The sequence below is a fragment of the Meriones unguiculatus genome, chromosome 8 (genome assembly GCF_030254825.1).
Source record: "Meriones unguiculatus strain TT.TT164.6M chromosome 8, Bangor_MerUng_6.1, whole genome shotgun sequence".
NCBI classification, from domain to species: domain Eukaryota; kingdom Metazoa; phylum Chordata; class Mammalia; order Rodentia; family Muridae; genus Meriones; species Meriones unguiculatus.
In genome coordinates, this window is record NC_083356.1 from 17,062,536 (window position 1) to 17,081,592 (window position 19,057).

Here is a 19,057-nt window from a genome sequence, read left to right on the forward strand (position 1 = left end):
CCAACCTCCGTTGCTAGGCAACGGCACCGCGCTCGTTCCGGTCTCGCGAGACTTGGCAAAGTGCTTCCCGCGCTTTCCCCACTGGCGCACGAGGAAGCGGCTGAGGCACGGAGCACCGCCATGGGGCGCCTTGAGCTGCTGCTCGTGGAGAATTTCAAGTCGTGGCGAGGCCGCCAGGTCATCGGCCCCTTCAAGAGGTTCACCTGCATCATCGGTCCCAATGGCTCGGGTAACCAGCGCCCCAGAACAGTTCGGCCCGAGGGAATCCATGGGCCACTGCGGCCCGCTGTAGACCTGAGGGGCCCTGGGTGTTGGCCTGAGGAGACTGAGCCACCCTCGGTCGTCGCTGTCGCCTGCTGTAGACCTGAGGGGACCTAGAGGCCCCAGGTGTCGACCTGAGGGGACCCAGGGACCCATTTCATCCTTTGTTGGCATGAGGGGACCAAGCCACCCCCCAATTCCCTACTTTCACCCGCTGTAAGCCTGAGGGGACCGAGTCCCCATCCCTCGACTGTGTTATTGCTGTAGTCCGGAGGGGACCCAGTGGCCTGCTCTTGCCCATTGTTGGCCTGAGGGTATCGAGGCACCCCCATTCCCCGCTGTTTCCTGCTGACCAAGCCCCTATCCCCACTTCCGGCCCTCCGGACTCCGACTCCCGCTGTTGACTATTCTAAGCCTGAGTGGACCTACCCTCACCCTTTGTTGGCCTGAGGGGACCGAGCCAATCCAGTCTCTGTTATTGACTGCTGTAGGCCCAAAGGGACCCAGAGCCCATTGTAGGCCTGGGGGAGGGGGTGATCCAGCCACCCACGCTACCCCAGTTGGTCTGAGGGAACCAACCCCTGCTCCTTCCGTTCAGCCTGAGTGGACCCAGGGTCCTCTGTAGCCCATTGTTGGTCCAAGAGAACAGAGCACACCCCTATATACCAAGCTCCATCACCCACTGTAAGCCTGAAAGGGACCCAAGGACCTGGGGGCAGTCTAGGACCAATACTCCTCAGCCAACAATCCTTGCTGGCTGCCCTCACCAGTCCCTAGCCGTCCTTCTCTGTAATACCCCGCGCCCCCACCCTCCCTGCAACAACAGCAAATACTAAGAATGAAATGGATTTGGCCTTTGTTGGGAAAAAACAAAAGACTTGTAACCCACGTATAGTTAAGGTGAAGAAAGGGAATTTTAGAGGCTAAACGATAATTTCTGGAATGATTTTCTTAGTGCTGCGTTTAAATAATTAACAGCAGATGTCTGCATTCTGAACTGCAAACCTGTTTTATTAATCTTTATCAACGAACGATTGTTAAGCCTATACTGGCAGGCCAGCAGTTACTGTTTTCTAATCATAGTATCTGGTTACCCTCTGATTTAGCATCCAGCTTCTTTTTCCCCACCTTCTCTTACTGCAGTAAGAGACAATTTTTTGAAGAATCTTTTAGTATAAAAGTGGTATACATGTAATGTAAAAAACTAGAAAATAAGAACAGAAAAATCAGCCAGGCAGTGGTGGTGCACACCTTTAATCTCAGCACTCTTTTGGGAGGCATAGGCAGGTGGTTCTTTGTGAGTTCGAGGCCAGTCTGGTCTATAAAAGGAGATCCAGTACAGCCAGGGCTAAACAGAGAAACCCTGTCTACAAAAACAAAAAGAATTGAAAATCAAAACATTTGTTTACAATTCAGAGATGATTGTTCTATTCCTTTGGAGCATATACATACAGATTTTACTCTGTGAACTTCTTAAAAAATGAAAATGAGTTAATATAGTTTCTTCTTCAGAAGATTAGCCTTTCAATAAATCTGCTTCTCAAATCTGGATTCCTTAACTAATCCCAAAACAGTCTTCAGCCAAAACTCGTTTTCACTTCAGAACTGCATAGTGTATCAGAATGTTATATCCTTTAAATTTATCTTAATTTAGCACAGTGCTTTTATTTTTAAACCCTTCCATGACTTTCCATAAGCTAAAGTATGAAATGCAATTTTTTAAGTATAGTATGTTGTAATTTTTAGATGACTTACCCAGCCTTTTACCTTACCTCTTACAAGCTTTCTTACTGAAATGTTACCATGCTTTCTTACTTCTTTGTACCTAAGACAGGCTACTCTTCTTTTTTTCTCGGATGATATATTTACCTTTAACAACCCCCTCTCTAAATTTATTTACACGGTAAAACTTAACCCAGAATTATCTCCTGAAAAAAGCCAACTCAGGCTAGAGAAATCGCTCAGTGATTTCTAGCTTCTAGTACTAGCTTTCACGTACTAGCTTCTCTTGCAGAGGACTTGGATCCAGTTTCTAGCACCCACATAACTCATAACCATCTGTAATTCTAGCTTTAAGGAACCTTGACACCCTCTTCTGGTTTCTGCAGGTACCAGGAACACATGTGGTATACATACATGCATGCAGGCAAAACACATATGCAATTAAAATCTTAAAGAGAGAGAGAGAAATCTAACTTGGTCTCTGGCTATTGGTCCTTCTGTTAAGTGTTTTTGTGGTATTTCACATTTTCCTTACAACTTAGAGTATATTGTGATTTCCTACATTTATTGCAAACAATGTATTTGGGAACCAAATATATCACTCTAAAACATGTTTTCTTGTGACTTTTCATTTGTAAAATGCAAATACTAATTTCCTGGGAAATTGTTGCAAAAAATAAAATAACAAGATGTCAGGTGTCTAGTATCAAATGTGGTTCAACAGATCACATTCTCCCACTGTAAGCACCTTGGAGCAGTGAAAAGAAAAAAGTACAAGAAATTTAAAGAGATAATTGACTTTTGTTTGTGATTCAGTGACCTCCATCAGACAACACTTCATTCAGTGAAGCAAAATGAGTATTCTACCAGCAATAATAGAATGCTTGGCTTTTACAAGAACAATAAAAGTGAATTGGCCAACATCAAGTTATGGCAGATTATTTTCCTTATACCCAGCTCTGAAGTAGATTGGACTTTCAATGGTTATGCTTTCAGGATAAACCAGTCTATGTGAGGATTTACTGGCTTCCTTAAAAGTTCATTTTGATTGTGTGGAACTTACATGAGTTACTCCATTTGGTTTGGTCTTATATTCTAGTATCTAGTTATGAGACTAGTCCAAAATTCAATGGTGTCCATTAAGCTTTGAAAGAGAAAACCTATATTTTACTGTTTTTTAGCTCTGATATTTACCAGAGTGCCTGGAAAATACATATTCAGGAAATGTTTGTAGGATAAATAGATGCTTTGAGGGACTTAGAAATCAAAGACTGAAGAGTCCAACAAAAGTGTTTAAGAATTTGAACTAGGAAAGGAGTGGCAAAAAGGAAAGGTACAGAGTTATGTTTTGAGAGGTTGAAAAAAAAAGATTGAGAGAAAAGTAGTGTAACATAGTTTTCAAATCTTGGTTCATCTTTATTAAGTGATCATAGCTTAAAATATAGCTCTTCTAAAATAACTGCATTCCTAATGGTCTTCTTAAATTTTTTTGTAGCAGTCTCTTGGCTTGGTTTGCTAATTCAATGTCTATATCTGTTTCTATCTACCTACCTAGTTAGTTTTTCAGAACAGGGTTTTTCTCTTTAGTCCTGGCTGTTCTGTAACTCATTCTGTAGACCAGGTTGGCATTGAACTCATAGATATACCTGCCACTGCCTCCTGAGTTCTGGGATTAAAGACATGTACCACCACTGCACTGCTGTGTGTGCAGCATTTATAAAAATCCATTGTTCTTTTTAGAAAGATTCTGCCCCTCTAAAACCACTTGTATTTCTGTATTTAGAAATACATTCCTCTCTGTTTACATTACTTTCTGGCACTGGAAATTCAGATTGCTTGTATGGGAGCTAAACTGGCATCGTACCTTGAAATTATAGCTATTTATGGGTTTATAGTAGTATAATGTTATAAATTAGTTTGGGGTCACAAAGAAAAAGGCCACCACTCCAACTGACGGATCTTTTTTCTTTTTCAACTGAAGGATCTTGACAAGTGTCTTGATCAAGAAGGTGTGCTTGGAAGAGCAAGCTCACTGAGACAGGAAATGCAGTTGGTTTTTCTAAGACAGGTGGTGTCTTAGTCTTTTTCCCATTGGTTAGGGTCTGACCTTACAGTTTGGCAATTGGCTAGTTTACAAAGAATGGTAAAAGAGAAATGAAGAAAATCAGGAAGCAGTTAGCCAGTTAATTTGCTTAAGTTCCAGGAATATAGCAGAGCGTTTTTGTAGGAAAGGATTTACTTGATAGGGGGATAAAATATTTGAATTCCTTGTTTAAAACACGTTTTTTGTTTGTTTAGTTTTTTGGGACAGGGTCTCATTATGTAGTTCTGGCTGGCTTGGAGCTTGTTATATAGACCAGGCTGGCCTAAAAAACTCACTGAGACCTGCCTGCCTCTGCCTCTCAAGTGCTGGGATTAAAGGTATGCACATCTCCAGTTGGCTTAAACACAAGTTTTATAATTTTGATAGAAGAGACTCATCTTTATCGTTCCTTATATAGCAAATCGACCAGTGGGATTGGAGACCACCAGGACTACCCCCTGGTTTGATGGTTTGCTAGGAGATGTTCAGTGTTTTGGCACATAGTTTATTCAGGGTTATGTTTTACAAGCATGATTACAGTGGGAAAAGCTAAATTCCTTCAGCAGTAAGTTCACATGTTAAAATGTCACCTATCCATGAGCCACATGGACTCAGTGCACAGGGTTTTAGTTGAGAGACACTCATACCCTTTACCTAGTACATACAAAATTCCAGACTCCTAGAAGGAAGCACATGTTTAATCCTCACCATTAAAGCCATGTCTCACCAAGTTCAGACATGATGAGCCATTCTTACCATGAAATTATAGAAACCCTGCCCACATCTAAAAAACCATGAAGATTCTAGAAGTCTTAGTCTGTACCTAGAGAAGATCCTACATTCAGTTAGCATTTAACTTTTTTAATTTTTTTAAGTATAGAGGGGTATTATGCTGTTGTGATGTTTATGTGATTATTTCTCCATAAAATGGGAGTTACTGAAATAGAGATGCTAAGTGATTTGCCCTGGTATGATATCCAGTAGTGTGAGGGAGCTGAGATTCATGTTTGTTTTGTTTAATTGTATTTAGCTAGTTAGTTTTGATTCATGTTTTTATATCCTTATATTCACGTCTCTCTGCCACAGCTACGTGGAAGAAACAGTTCACCTCCTGGAGTTTTCTAGTCACATAGATTTTTAAACATTAACCAAACAAGACTTCTGATACTTGAATATTGGCTGTATTTAACTTCTTTTGGTGGTTTGACTGGCTCTTAAATGGTTTTTTCAGTCATTAAGAGTGTATCTTTAACTCTCTTTTCTTCTCCAGGAAAATCTAATGTAATGGATGCACTTAGTTTTGTAATGGGAGAAAAAACAACTAATTTAAGAGTAAAAAATATTCAAGAACTTATTCATGGAGCACATATTGGAAAACCTGTTTCTTCTTCTGCAAGTGTAAAAATTATATACATAGAGGACAGTGGAGAAAAGAAAACATTCACAAGGATTATCCGAGGTAATTGTGTGTATATGTGTGTAAACTTTAGTTCGGGATCTTATTGACTGTTCTTTCTTTCTTTGAAGTCTGGGACTTATAAATCACTGGCATAATGAATATCAGACTTTTTCTTAGAAGCGAATAACAGAACCTGTTTTATTTCCTATTAATACTCTTACTTGAGCACACACTCTTGTTCACTGCTCTTACTGTCAAGTAACATTTTTGTTGTTTTGTTTTTGAGACAGGATTTCTCTGTGTAGCGCTGGCTGTTCTGGAACTCTCTTTGTAGATGAAGCTGGCCTCAAACTCACAGAGATTCCCCCTGCTTCTGCCTCCTGAGTGCTGGGATTAGAGGCTTGTGCCACAATACCCAGCATCAAGTAATATTTTTATACTTGGATATTTCCTTAAGATGAAGGAGGGAGTCAACCTCTAAGATAGAGACATCATAAAACTTATTTCTCAGTTTCTCTATGCTTGTTTTCTTATAATTACATGTATATTTTTGGCTTGTATACACCCAGCAGCAACTTGAATTAAATTTATTATTTATTGCTGAATTCCCTGTGATACTCTAATAAACTATTATGGCTCATCTGTAATAAATATATCATGCTCAGACTTTAGGTACATATTTTATTATTTTTACTTGTTTTCTTTCTGTTTCACTAAAATACATACTCCCAACCTTATCCTCACCTTTACTCCCGTTTTTGACAAGGTCTTGGTATATAGTCCAGGCTGACCTTTAGCTCACAATCCTACTCAAGCTCTCAAGTGCAGATATTGCACATGCACTCCCATATCTAACTTGACTACGTTTCCAAAGTATAAACACTATATTACTAACTTAAGTGACATAGATACTTAGAAATGTAATTTAAGTGTTTTTACATTTAATTATTTGGAGTAGTCATTGGACAGTTTTCTCACTTCCTTTTGAACATTTATTGGTTGTGTTGGCCTATTGGTGTATTGTTAACACAAGTTCAAGTGATCCTCCTAAAGGTGCTAGAAATGTAGGCTGTGTCATCATACCTAGCCTATAGCTTTATAACTGAGAATTCTTTGTGTCAATACAAATTCCTTTGTTCATTATACTAAAATTTGTAATACCTTTCCCTGCATGCAGAAACATCGTTTTGTTCCATCTTTTTCACTCTTTTCAGGTATCACAGTCTCACATGCTTTTTATTTTGTTTGAATAGTTTGCTTATATCTCTATGATATAAACTCTTTGAGATCAAGCACTTTTTATCTGTAACTACTGTGAAATAGTTTTTAGTATATAATATATATTATTTATTGAGTAATTGGATGAGCTTGTTTATAGGTATATTGGTTATATTATTTTAAAACTAGCCACTTCAATAAGAAAAATATTTTTGTAATCGTTTATTTGGTTTTAGGGGGATGCTCAGAATTTCATTTTGGGGATAAACCTGTGAGTCGTTCTGCATATGTAGCACAGTTGGAAAAGATAGGCGTAATAGTCAAAGCACAGAACTGTCTAGTATTTCAGGTAAGTAGTTGTACTTATTTATATGAATCATTTTAAAAACATGTACCATATTTTACATGCTGTTATGTTTTACTGTTACTAACAGGGAACTGTAGAGTCAATATCCATGAAAAAGCCCAAAGAGAGAACCCAGTTTTTTGAAGAAATCAGTACTTCAGGAGAGTTTATAGGAGAATATGAGGCAAAGAAAAAGAAGCTACAAAAAGCTGAAGAAGATGCACAATTTCATTTTAACAGGAAAAAAAATGTAGCTACAGAGCGGAAACATGCAAAAATGGAGAAAGAAGAGGTAAGGTGCCCTGAAGTTGTCATCAGTTATTAAGTACATAAGTACATGATAAGGAAAAACTTAAAATTTAAGTTTTTAAATTAAAATTAAAATTTAAGTCATTAGCTAGGCATGGCAGTGCACACCTTTATTTCCAGCACTTGGGAGGCAGAGGCAGGCAGATCTCTTAGTTTGAGGCTAGCCTGGTGTACAGAGCTAGTTCCAGGAGAGTCAGGACTCCAAAGAGAAAGTTTCTCTAAAAAATTAAAAGACAAACAACCCCCACTTTATTGCCTGTGGGCTACTAAAAGATTCCATCAATGATGTGAAGAAACAAAGTCTGGCATTCAGTTAAAAATTAAAAAGATGGTTTTTAACCTTTACTGTGTGTGTGTGTGTGCATGCGTGTGTGCACGCCCGCACGTGTTCAGGTTTATGTGTGGTGGTTAGAGGGCACCTTACAATACCTTATTTAGGTATCTTTTTACCACATGATCCTGGGATTGAATGTCTGGCTTGGCAGCAAGCACACTTCTATGCCATCTTGTTTCCCCAAGATAAATTTTTTTAACATACCTGCCATACAAGACAATGAGGTTCTCCTCCTTTCTGGGGCCACCAGCCCACGAAGGCAGGAGGAGCAGAAGGTGAGGTGCAGAGCTTGGAAGGCCACGAGCATGATGGAGATCAAACACTCTGGGAACCACTTCAGGGATCTAGTTCAACTTTAGGGAGAACAAAGGCTATATGTCCCTTGGGGCGTAGGTAGGGGGTTCTCAGGATAGATGTATATACTTGGTTGGAACTAGGCACTTGAAGGATGCTTGATTTGCATTAAACACCATGCTCATATGAACAGGAACACAATAGCTGATTATCCTATAGGCACAGAGGGAGGGAACTAGCAGGGATCTGTGTCAAAGGCCATTTTTGTGGTTAGGGGCATTTATGTCCAAAGACATTTTTCAGATGAAGTTAGGCAGAGAGTAGGAGGCCCTGTTGGGGAGAGGGAGTTCTCAGAGTGAACTGGAAGGGCTACAGTCTCGAACAGCAGATTACTTCCAACAGACAGTATAGCAGAGGTGCTCAACACTTCTGGATCTTGTGCACATATACAAGTCATTGAAGCCCACTTAAGAGTTTTTCATAACAGATTACATTTCCAATGTTTATTATATTTTATTTGTTTTAGCTTTATTACTTTTTATGTGCATGTTTTGCCTAAATGAGTATATGTGTACCATGTGCCTGGTATCTGAAGAGGCCAGAAGGGGACAATGGATCCTCTGGAGTTGTGAGCCATCATGTGGGAGCTGGAAATTGAACTGCAGTCCACTGGAAAAGCAGCTACTGTTCTTAACTACTGAGCTATTGCTTCAGCCCTGTTTATTCTACTTTAAATTAAAACTAAAAAAATTTTAATTGGTTAAGTTCATTTCATGTTAACATAGTTAATATATTTTAATGAAAAATAACTACATTTCCAAAAGAAAAGAACAACATTGTATGTTTTTATAATCTTTTATGTCTGTGTAATGGAAAATAGCTGGATTCTTACAAACATTTCTGATTTTTTTTTACATAGGTGATACATTGCAACTCAAGCTTTCCCCAAACCATTTCTTCACTTCATTATTCAGAGCCACATTTATATTAGTATCTCCTTTTTTTTTTTTACCATACTGCTAGCTTATTTTTGAAACATATATTTCTATATAAAATTATCTTGTTTATTTTTGTTTGCTTTGTTTAGAAGTCTCTGAGTCCTTTGCCCTCTATTAGAAAAACTGCAATATAAGCTTTCTGAAAACAGGCATGGCTTATCTAATTTTATTCTCTACCACATGCCCAACACATAGGACAGAATCTGATATGTAGTGCTCAGTAAATATTTGAGGAAATAAATAAAAAGTGAATTTATTTCCCTTTTAGAATATTGCTCAGTTTCTTCATATTGTGAACATTTATAATTCTTCTGTATCTTATTAGTAAAAAGGGTGAGCAGTAAGTCAGAAAATAGGATTCAGAGCATACTGAAATAGCTTATAGAATGGCAAAACTTAAAACATTTTTATAAAGACAACTAGAATAGTCCAGCTTCCTGATTATTTTCTTTTTATGTCCTTAGCAAACATCTGCTTATAAGTTATTTGTGAAACTTTGTTGGCTAGGACCCTACCTCATGAGGTGGTGGTGCCTCAATCCCTGTTTTCTCTAGTGTTAGCACAAATGTTAAGAAAATTCTTCGTTGTCATGAGTAATTTAAAATTCTAATAGTCCTATTAGTTATAGCAGTGTAAAAATTACTTTTTAGGGCAAAAATTTTACTTGGAATCATTGACTGTAATGTGGCTAAGGACCTGTTTAAATAATAATCCTTTCAGTTTACATTAAAGAAGCTGATTCCAGCAATGTTGAGCGACTTGTCCAACTTTCTGAGGACCCATGCTAACAGGTGCCACTTCACTGTCACAACCTGATCGCCAAGTACGTGAATGCAGACTCGTCTCTTGGTTGCTGTTTTATTACAGAAATATATCCAGAAAGCTCCAAAAAGTAATTCTACTTTTGTTCAGGAATACGGTTTCATGGCTGGATGTTTCTTACAATTCTAAATTCTAGCATTTGGGAGATGGACAGGAAAATGAGGAATTCAGGGTCATCCTCAGCTGCGTAGCAGGTCTGAGAGTAGCTGAGCCACATGAGACTATGTCCTTTCTCAAATGGTAGAGAGAACGCAAGGAAGAGATAATTCTTTTTCTGACAAATTTCATTAGAGATGATGTGCTAATATAGTAGTTGAGTTCATGAACTGAAGCTTAAATGTGTGCCCTTTATCTTATGTCTGTTTATAGGCAGAACGGTACCAAAGTCTCCTTGAAGAATTGAAAATAAACAAGATACAACTGATGCTTTTCCAATTATATTATAATGAGGAAAAAATCAATGTTCTAAACACTGAATTAGAACACATGGACAGGAATTTGAGTGTTGTAAAAGATACTCTTTCTCACCATGAAAAGATAATTAAAGCTAAGAAAAAGGATCATGGAATGTTAACTAGACAACTACAGCAAACAACAAAAGAACTGAAGTAAGTTTTTAAAATAAATATTAACTTGGGCTTTTTAAAATTTTTTTGGCATTAATTTGTGCATATGTGTGTGTGTGTGTGTGTGTGTGCTTACCGAAACATGCACGTGGAGGCCAGTGGACAACCAGAAGAAGTCAGTTCTCTCCTTTCACCTTGTAGGTTCTAGGAGTTGAACTCAGGTAAATTTTATCAGTAAGTATCTTTACTCAGAGTCATTTCTCTGGTCCAAATGTTATGTTTCATATAAACTGAGAAAATATAATTGATATTTCAGAAGTTGATATGTTTGGGGAGACAGTACTGGGAACTGAACTTAGATCTTCACATTTAATAGGCAAGTACTCTACCACTGAGCTATATTCTCAGCTTAGAAATTAACTTTTTAAAATTTGTATTTATTTATTTTGTTTTGTTTTGTTTCTGTTTTGTTTTGAACATGGTCTCACTGTGTTGCCCGGCTGCCCTCAGACTCACAGGGATCTGCTGCCTCTGACTCCTGAGTCCTGGGATTAAAAGTGTTCACCACATCCCTGCTGAAAATTGATTTTATTAAATGAACATTTTAGTTTGGAATGCCTCTAAATATACATTGTAAAGATAGTGCCTTTCTTCTGTATTCCCATGCTTTCTCCTACTACTAATGTTATACATTAGGATAGTCTGTAGGTGCAAGAGAAGGGGAGAATTGAATAGTAGATGCACAGTGTTATTTTTTTTAACTGGTTAAACTATGACTTTGTCAAAATCAAAGAAACTAGAGCACCAAGAGTGAACCTTAATATAAAACAAAAATTTGAAAACTGATTTAGTAGAGTTAAGATTACCAAATGGAATACAAAATGTGACAAAAGACCAACTGTATTACAGATGTACCAAACAACTTTATTAATGGAGTGGAAATAAAAAACGATAGCTTAAGTGATTTTATATTTAAAATTATGTGTTGTATTTATGTATGGTTATATACACTAAGTGTAGGTGCCTTATTCCCTAGGTAGAGGTGTCAGATTCCCTAGAGCTAGAATTAACAGATTGGTTATGAGCTACACAGGATGGATATTGGAAATTTATCTGGTCCTCTCTGAGAGCAGTGTACTCAACTCCTAAGACTTTGCTCTATACCCCTAGCCTAAGAAGTTCTGAAATCCTTAGAATTTTTACAAGATAATTATACAGAAGCACTGTATTCTAGGTATAAAATTGTTTCTCAAGGGAAAACAGGCTGACGATTTTTCAAGTCAGGGTTTCTCTGTAGCTCTAAATGCTCTGTAGAACAGACTGGCCTTGAACTCATGGAGATCTGCCTGCCTCTGTCTCCTGAGTCCTGGGATTAAAGACATGCACCATCACCACTAGCAAACCCCAGAATCTTAATAGTACTATTTTCTGTGGCAACTACGCATATACCAAACAATCTCTGCAAGTTAATTTTTAGGATTTAATTTTGAGTATTATTTGATCAAAATTACTTTTTATTTTTTTGGCTAGGCTTGGTGGTTCACGCCTTTCTTCCCAGCGCATGGGAGGCAGAGACATGAAGATCTCTGCACTCAAGCTTTGTATACATAGCTAGTTCCAGTCCAGCCAGGGCTACACAGTGAGACCCTGTCTCTAAAAAATAAAAATAATAAGAAACAAGAAATTAATTACTTGCCTTTTATATGCTAAAAATAAATTAAAAAGTTTTTTTTTCTTTTTAGATCTCTTGAAGGAATTTTAAATCAGAAGAGGCCTCAGTACATTAAAGCTAAAGAAAACACTTCTCACCATCTCAAGAAATTGGACTTGTCTAAGAAATTGAAAACAGACAATGAAAAACTGTGTTCTAAGCAGGAATATGACATACAAGCCTTAGAGGCAGAACTGGTTGATTTAGATAGAGCTTGGAGAAGTTTTGAAAAGCAGATGGAAGAGCAAATCATACACAAAGGGCGAGACATTGAATTGGAGAATAGTCAGGTGAAAAAATGAAAATATTAGAAACATTTTTATTGTTTCAGTTTCTCTTTTAATTTGAAAAAATTTAAAGGATGACCTCTCTGACAATTTATTGAGATTATCCCTAACAAGGGAAAATGTAGGAATTAAAATTTCTTTAATCTTTTCACAAAATCTAAATGTAATCCTGAGACTAAGCTATTTTTCCTTCATATGGTTAAATAGTGTTGTAATGTTTATGAGTTAATTAAAGCCTATTACTACCTAAAATTATACTATAATAAAAGTTAGGTAATTATTATTATTTTAAAGATAAACAATTTTTGAGTCAGGCGCAGTGGCACATGCCTGTAATCCCAACACTGGGGGAGGCAGAAGCAAGCAGATCTCTGTGATTTCAAGGCCGGCTTGGTCTGCAAAGCGAGTGCAGGATAGCCAAGGCTACACAGAGAAACTCTGTCTTGGGGGAAAAAAAATTCTCTCTTGGATAGTATATAAACTTAAAGATACAGATATATGTGGCTTTGAAGAGACTTAATTGACAGGAGAAACTAAGATTTTAACTTGTTAAGTTATGAATTAATAGTCAATGTAATACAGTATATAAGATTAAAATTATTAATCAGTAAACTGTACAACTAAATTAAAATGTGTAAGTCAGTTTTCAAACATTCTTTCAATTAAAGTGTCATTATTCATCTCTTTTGTTGAATTATGCTAATCTTGTATACACCAAAATAATTGTGACTAGGAAAATAAGATACCATTTTTTCCAGATTGGCTTTTTTCTAGATTTTCTGTCAGGGACTTTATTATAGAGTTTGTCTTGATTACTTTGCTTTTCTATCTAAAGAGTTTTTAATAAGGAGATCTTCATATTAGGTTCACATATTTTGCCTGGATAAGATGGTTAATTATGGTCTAACTTGTATAAAGATTTTTTTTTATGAGAACAGGATGCCATACAAATAATTTCGTTTTGGTGAATAATGTGTCAATGCTGTTTATATAGCTGGATCGTTACAAAGAGCTTAAGGAGCAAGTAAGACGAAAGGTAGCTATAATGACACAACAACTGGAAAAACTGCAGTGGGAACAGAAGGCAGAAAAGGAAAGACTGGCATTTGAAAAGAGGAGGCATGGAGACACTCAGGTACCATGGATTATATAGTCATAGTTTAGAATTGTTTGCAGTGAGATGTTACTCCCTTTTATATTACCTTTCCAATATATAAATGGATTTATATCAAACACATTTTAAAACTTCTTAAGGGCTAGGAGCCTATATCTTAGTAGTAGGACACGTTTGATTTCCCAAGCATAGTAAAATAAATAATTCTGGATTCTCTGTTGTTCTTAGAATGCTTATTTAATGCACTTTATAGTTAAAGTACACAGTACCTTTGTTCATGTGTTTAGGAAACATTTTCTGTGCATCTATGTGGTGATGAACACTTTAGTTCAATAGCATGAAGAGGATAGGGAGAGTGAGGACATTAAATACATTTAACTCTGTGGGTCTTAAAGCCGTGGAGTCAACTGAGGATTAACAATACTCAGGGTAAAAATATGTTTACTGAACATTGTTTTATGTACTTTTTGTCACTTTATAAGCAATACAATATAACACCTATTCATATAGTATTTACACTACACCAGGTATTATATAAAGTCTTCCGGAGAGGATTTAAAGTATATAGGAAGATATATATCAATTATATGAAAATATTCTGTCGTTTTATATAAGGATTGGAGTAGATGCAAAAGGCTCACGATCATGGGTTCTGGAATCATTCCCCCACATATTTGAGGAATGACTGTAGCCCAAGAGGAGCTAATCTGTCTATGTTGGAAGGAAAACTGGATGGGTGGTTTCACTTATATCCCTGGCTAACTAAATGGGAAATTAAAAAATAAACAATGCATAAATAACTTAGTTGTTGTATTGTTCTGTTTTATTGTTGTAAATGTGGTTGGTACATTTGCATAGGAGAAAACATGATATGTCTAGGATCTAATTCTATGTGTGATGTCAAGCATCTTAGAACTTACCTTTCTCAGGTGACAGATTCTGCTGCTGTGCAGTATTTGGATTTAATGATAAAGGACAAATAGAGCAAGATTTGCATGAAGTCCTATCCTTGTGCCTATTAGTTGCCCTGGAGGTACTTGCATCATTGTGATACTTAAATACCGTATTGTCATTACTTACTTACTTTCTTGAGGACAGGAACTCTATTCCAGTCATTATTATATCTCTAGCTACTACTGCATGGTAACCAGTGAGTGGACATTTATTGAATGAGTTAGTTTGAAAGACAGGTATGAACTGTTTATACTTGAAAATAATGTTTTTAAACTGGAGAGATGACCTAGTGGTTAAGAGCACTTGTCATTCTTGCGGGATTTCTTTCCCAGTGCTTACATGGTGGCTCACAATAACCTATAACTCCTGTTGCAGAGGGTCTGACATCCTCTTCTGTAGGCAGCAGACATGCATAAAATGAATAAAATAAATTTTAAAATAATATACTTGAAGTTTGAATTTACCAGTAAAATCACTGAGACTAAATATTTAACAAAATATTGGCAGAATTGACTCCTGATCTTTTTTATGTAAAAGCTTTGTATGAGCTTTTCAAAATTAAATTTTTCTTTTATATTTCTCTTAAATTTTTAATTACATTTATTTGTATATCTGTGTGTGTGATTGCGCAAGCACATTCATGCACACATAGAAGTCGAAGGACAGCTTGAGAGAATTCCTTCTTTTATGTCCTGGTGGCTCAACTTCGTTCATCAGGCATGACAGCAAGCACCTGCTAAGCCATCACACAGGCCCTAAATATTTTCATATAATCATATTTGATACATTTCAAACTTTTAACATCTTAAAACTAAATTCTAGATGTGTCAATTTATTTGTTTGAAATATTATAACTGATTTTAGGTTTATTTCCTATTGTAGGGAAATCTAAAACAAGTAAAAGAGCAAATAGAAGAGCATAAAAAACGAATAGAGAAGTTGGAGGAATATACAAAGACATGCGAGTGAGTAGAAAAATCTTTGCAGCTTTTTCATATCTAAATGATGCAGTGTATTCTCTAAATAGTCAATAAATGTAACAATTGTGTGATATTCTCATTCCATTGTCTTTTATTTCTTCATAGCTTGTTAAAAATTATACCTATCACATGATAAACATTTAAAAATTGAAAATACCCTCTTCTGGCTTCCATGGGCACTACATAAATATTCACAGACATACATACAGGATAACACTCATACACATAAAAATACATCTCAAAAATTTGAAAATAGTAATGAATTGTGTCATGAACGCTAATGCATAGTATTTAATCTACCACTAAGGAATTTTAGTGAACTTTGCGTTGATACAAAGCCTGTGATAATTGCTCTGGTTCATATTGAACTATCCTTGCTCTTGTGGTGACCAGAAATACATATTTTCATATGAACAAAGAATGATCAAAAACTCTTTTGCCTGCTTAGTGTTGCACTACTCCATCCTCATACAGGGTGAGAGAAGACTGTTTGAACCTGTTACTTCTCAATTCTTTGGTTCTTATTGTTACTGTTCTAGGGATTGCTTGAAAGATAAAAAACAGCAAGAAGAAGCCCTAATAAAAGAAATTGACAATACCAAATCAAGAATGGCTGAAGTTAATGAAGAATTGAGTCTTATTAGAAATGAATTGCAGAATGCTGGAATTGATAACCATGAGGGAAAACGTCAGCAGAGAAGAGCAGAAGTTCTAGGAAACCTTAAAAGACTTTATCCAGATTCTGTGGTAATTAGAAGGAATTTTAAAGGCTATGCTCTCTCATTTCTAAAAATAGTCTTCTTACTTGAGATTGGAAATAAAACCATTTTAAGGAAGCAAAATTACTTTAGAAATGTTGAATTTTACATTTGACAGTTTATATTTAAAATATAATAGTAAATAGAACAAGGGATAAATTTGAAGTTAAATTTGTATTTAAATTGTTTGTAAGGAAGTATTGAAAAGAAATGTTTACATGAACACAATACCTAGCCAGTATACATTATGGCTAGTATCCCCAAAGGAAATATGGTATTAAGTAGTTTTGGTCTCCTGTCATTCAAGAAACCTTGACACTCAAATTCTTCATGCTTTGTGGCAGGAATCATTGCCATATTTTCATTTTTTGACTGTATACAGTAAAACTTAGTATTATTCTTTGGCCAAAATGCAATGATATGCTCTGTTACTTGGGTATTAGCCTCACCGCATTATTTTCTATTATATCTGGGGCCTTACTTTTGCCTCAGTGTGCTCTGTCATTTCCTTATTTTTAGTATTTGACACTTCACCATTGCTCTGTTTCAAAACACTTGCCATTGGCCTTCATGATGTCATGTTTTCATGGCCACCTTCTTTATCTCCTTTTACATCCTCTTTTTTAAACACTTTTTTTTTTTTCTTCAAGGAACTCTGTGTATGTATCTATGTGTTATGCTAGGGACTGAACCTAGAGTCTCCAGGTCTTTGGTGTTCTTGTTTCTTCAGTCTTTACTTTGATTCATGAATAATAATAGAGGAACAGGGCTAAGTTAATGAATCTTGTTTCCTCAATTCATGGCAAAATGACACAACCTTGTTTTTTTTTTTTTAAATCCACTAGTTCAGCAATCATATTGAATGACAGAAAGTGACAGTTGTACAGATTTCTTTTTTGAAGATGGAGAAGGGGCTGGAATGATGACTCAGCATTTTAAGTATAGGGTTGCTTATTCAGAACTCTGTAGAAGCCAAACTGGTTTGGCTAAATTCTGAAAATTCTTCAATTGAGTATCCTCAATTTGACAAGAAGCAAAGCTTATGTACTTGTTTCCTTTTCCAAGGGGAGTGAATTGATTTTAAAAACTAGAAAATCAGGGGGAACCTCTAATGCCTTCACAATGAAGAAAAAGCTCCAGAGTTCCTCATTAAGTTGAGAGGCCATTTTGAATTCCTCCTACCAAATAAGGTGTGATTTCCTACCCAGGATAGAATTGCCTTGAAACAGGATACTAATTTAAAACTCCAGAGAGAGAGTGAGATAATCAAACAGTGTATTTTTACAAAGCATCAGCTGAGCCCTCATTTCCTGTCTTTCAGGGAAACTGAGTAGAGCAGGAATATTAATTCAGTCACCTATTGCTCAAAGAAGGCACTTGATTCACTCTGTGGGAAAGCAGTCAAGATGTTGTCCATTATAGAAAATGAAAGTTCTGAACAGCCGTCCACATTTAAATATAAGCATTCAGATTAATTTGAATGGGACTGTTAAATTGGACATGAATTTTACACAGTTATCTATGATGTTTTGTTACATTAGAAAACAATAAATTGCATGTTTCTCATTAATATATTTGTTTTCTTCATCTGTTTTGAAACCTACTAAGTTTGGAAGACTGCTTGATCTGTGCCATCCTATTCATAAGAAATACCAGCTGGCTGTGACTAAGCTTTTTGGCCGATACATGGTTGCCATCATTGTAGCCTCAGAAAAGGTAGCAAAAGATTGTATTCGATTTCTGAAGGAGGAAAGAGCTGAACCTGAGACATTCCTTGCTCTAGATTACCTTGATGTAAGAAGTTTTGATGTTTGTTATTTATTAATTACCAAATGTAATATATCTTTATTGCTCCAAACTGGCAGCTGTAAGATCATAGTGGAGTGGGTAGTAGTGGTATAACTTGGATGCCGGTTCACCAGTCATTCAAGTGGCTGGTGTTAAAATAATATCAGGAAAGTGCTATCTTTCATGATTCATGTTATTTTTTCCTAATATAGTTTTGCTGCAATTCTTAATGTCTTTAATTTTATCACTGGACAAGTACACTGTTCTGCCCACTACCAACAGGATGTTCTGTTCTATAACAAAGTATAAGAACTGGATTAAGACATACATGTTGGTAAATGATATCTCAGGTGTAGGTGCCTAGTCCTGATGTGTAGAGCAGGCCAATTTTTGAGTCTTGAGATGTGTGTCTTGAAATACATTAGAAAAGGAACTTGGTCATTGCTATCCTTTAGAGATTCTTTTTGTTGACAACTGAAGAAAATATTCTATTCTACAGTGATCTGAACCCTGAACTGCAGGCAGTGCATAGTGCTTAAGAGCACAGGCCATTTGCCAGGTGTGGTAGAACACTTGAGAGGCAGAGGCAGGCATAACACTGTGAGTTCAGAGTCAGCCTTGTCTGCAAAGCACAGGACGGCCAGGGCTGTTACACCAAGAAACCCTGTCCACAAAAACAAAAACAAAATGAACAAACACACACACACAAAAGCACAGGCCTCTACAGCATGGATCCACATGTCCCTACAGCATGGATCCTGGTGCTATTCCTAAGAAGCCCTACCAGTTGGTTCTTAAGTTTTCTGTACTTTTTCTTCATTTATGAGTAAAGGAATAAATTGTCATCTTGTTGGACTGTTGCAAGGGATCTTTACTTGCCATGGTACTACACAGAAGAGTGGGGTCAACAAATGCTAGTTGTGTTACATGAGATCAGACTCACCTTTTGTGCTTCTCTAGCTTTGCTAATGCCTATGCTCACAAAAAGAATTTTACTCTTAAGTCATTTGCTTGTTAAAGTAATTTTGTTTTTAGGAGGGGAGAGGGGGGTAGGTCTCACTGTGTAGCTTTGGCTGAACTGGAACTCACTCTGTAGACCAGGCTGCCTTCAAA

General features: G+C 36.7%; 1 protein-coding gene across 2 annotated transcripts in view; it reads left to right on the plus strand.

Moving 5' to 3' along the window:
* Window positions 1-106: 106 nt before the first annotated feature.
* The window catches only part of Smc1b (structural maintenance of chromosomes 1B), a 58,603-nt gene continuing 39,652 nt past the window's right edge, over window positions 107-19,057 (plus strand). The window contains exons 1-10 of one of the 2 annotated variants that reach the window (XM_021630892.1): window positions 107-229; window positions 5,337-5,525; window positions 6,920-7,032; window positions 7,118-7,321; window positions 10,156-10,394; window positions 12,095-12,353; window positions 13,345-13,485; window positions 15,301-15,383; window positions 15,938-16,145; window positions 17,765-17,950. In XM_021630892.1, coding sequence (XP_021486567.1) covers window positions 121-229; window positions 5,337-5,525; window positions 6,920-7,032; window positions 7,118-7,321; window positions 10,156-10,394; window positions 12,095-12,353; window positions 13,345-13,485; window positions 15,301-15,383; window positions 15,938-16,145; window positions 17,765-17,950 — 1,731 coding nt within the window. In that variant the 5' untranslated portion in view covers window positions 107-120. The remainder of the gene's footprint in view (window positions 230-5,336; window positions 5,526-6,919; window positions 7,033-7,117; window positions 7,322-10,155; window positions 10,395-12,094; window positions 12,354-13,344; window positions 13,486-15,300; window positions 15,384-15,937; window positions 16,146-17,764; window positions 17,951-19,057) is intronic. The other variant, XM_060390549.1, reaches the window with a different exon arrangement.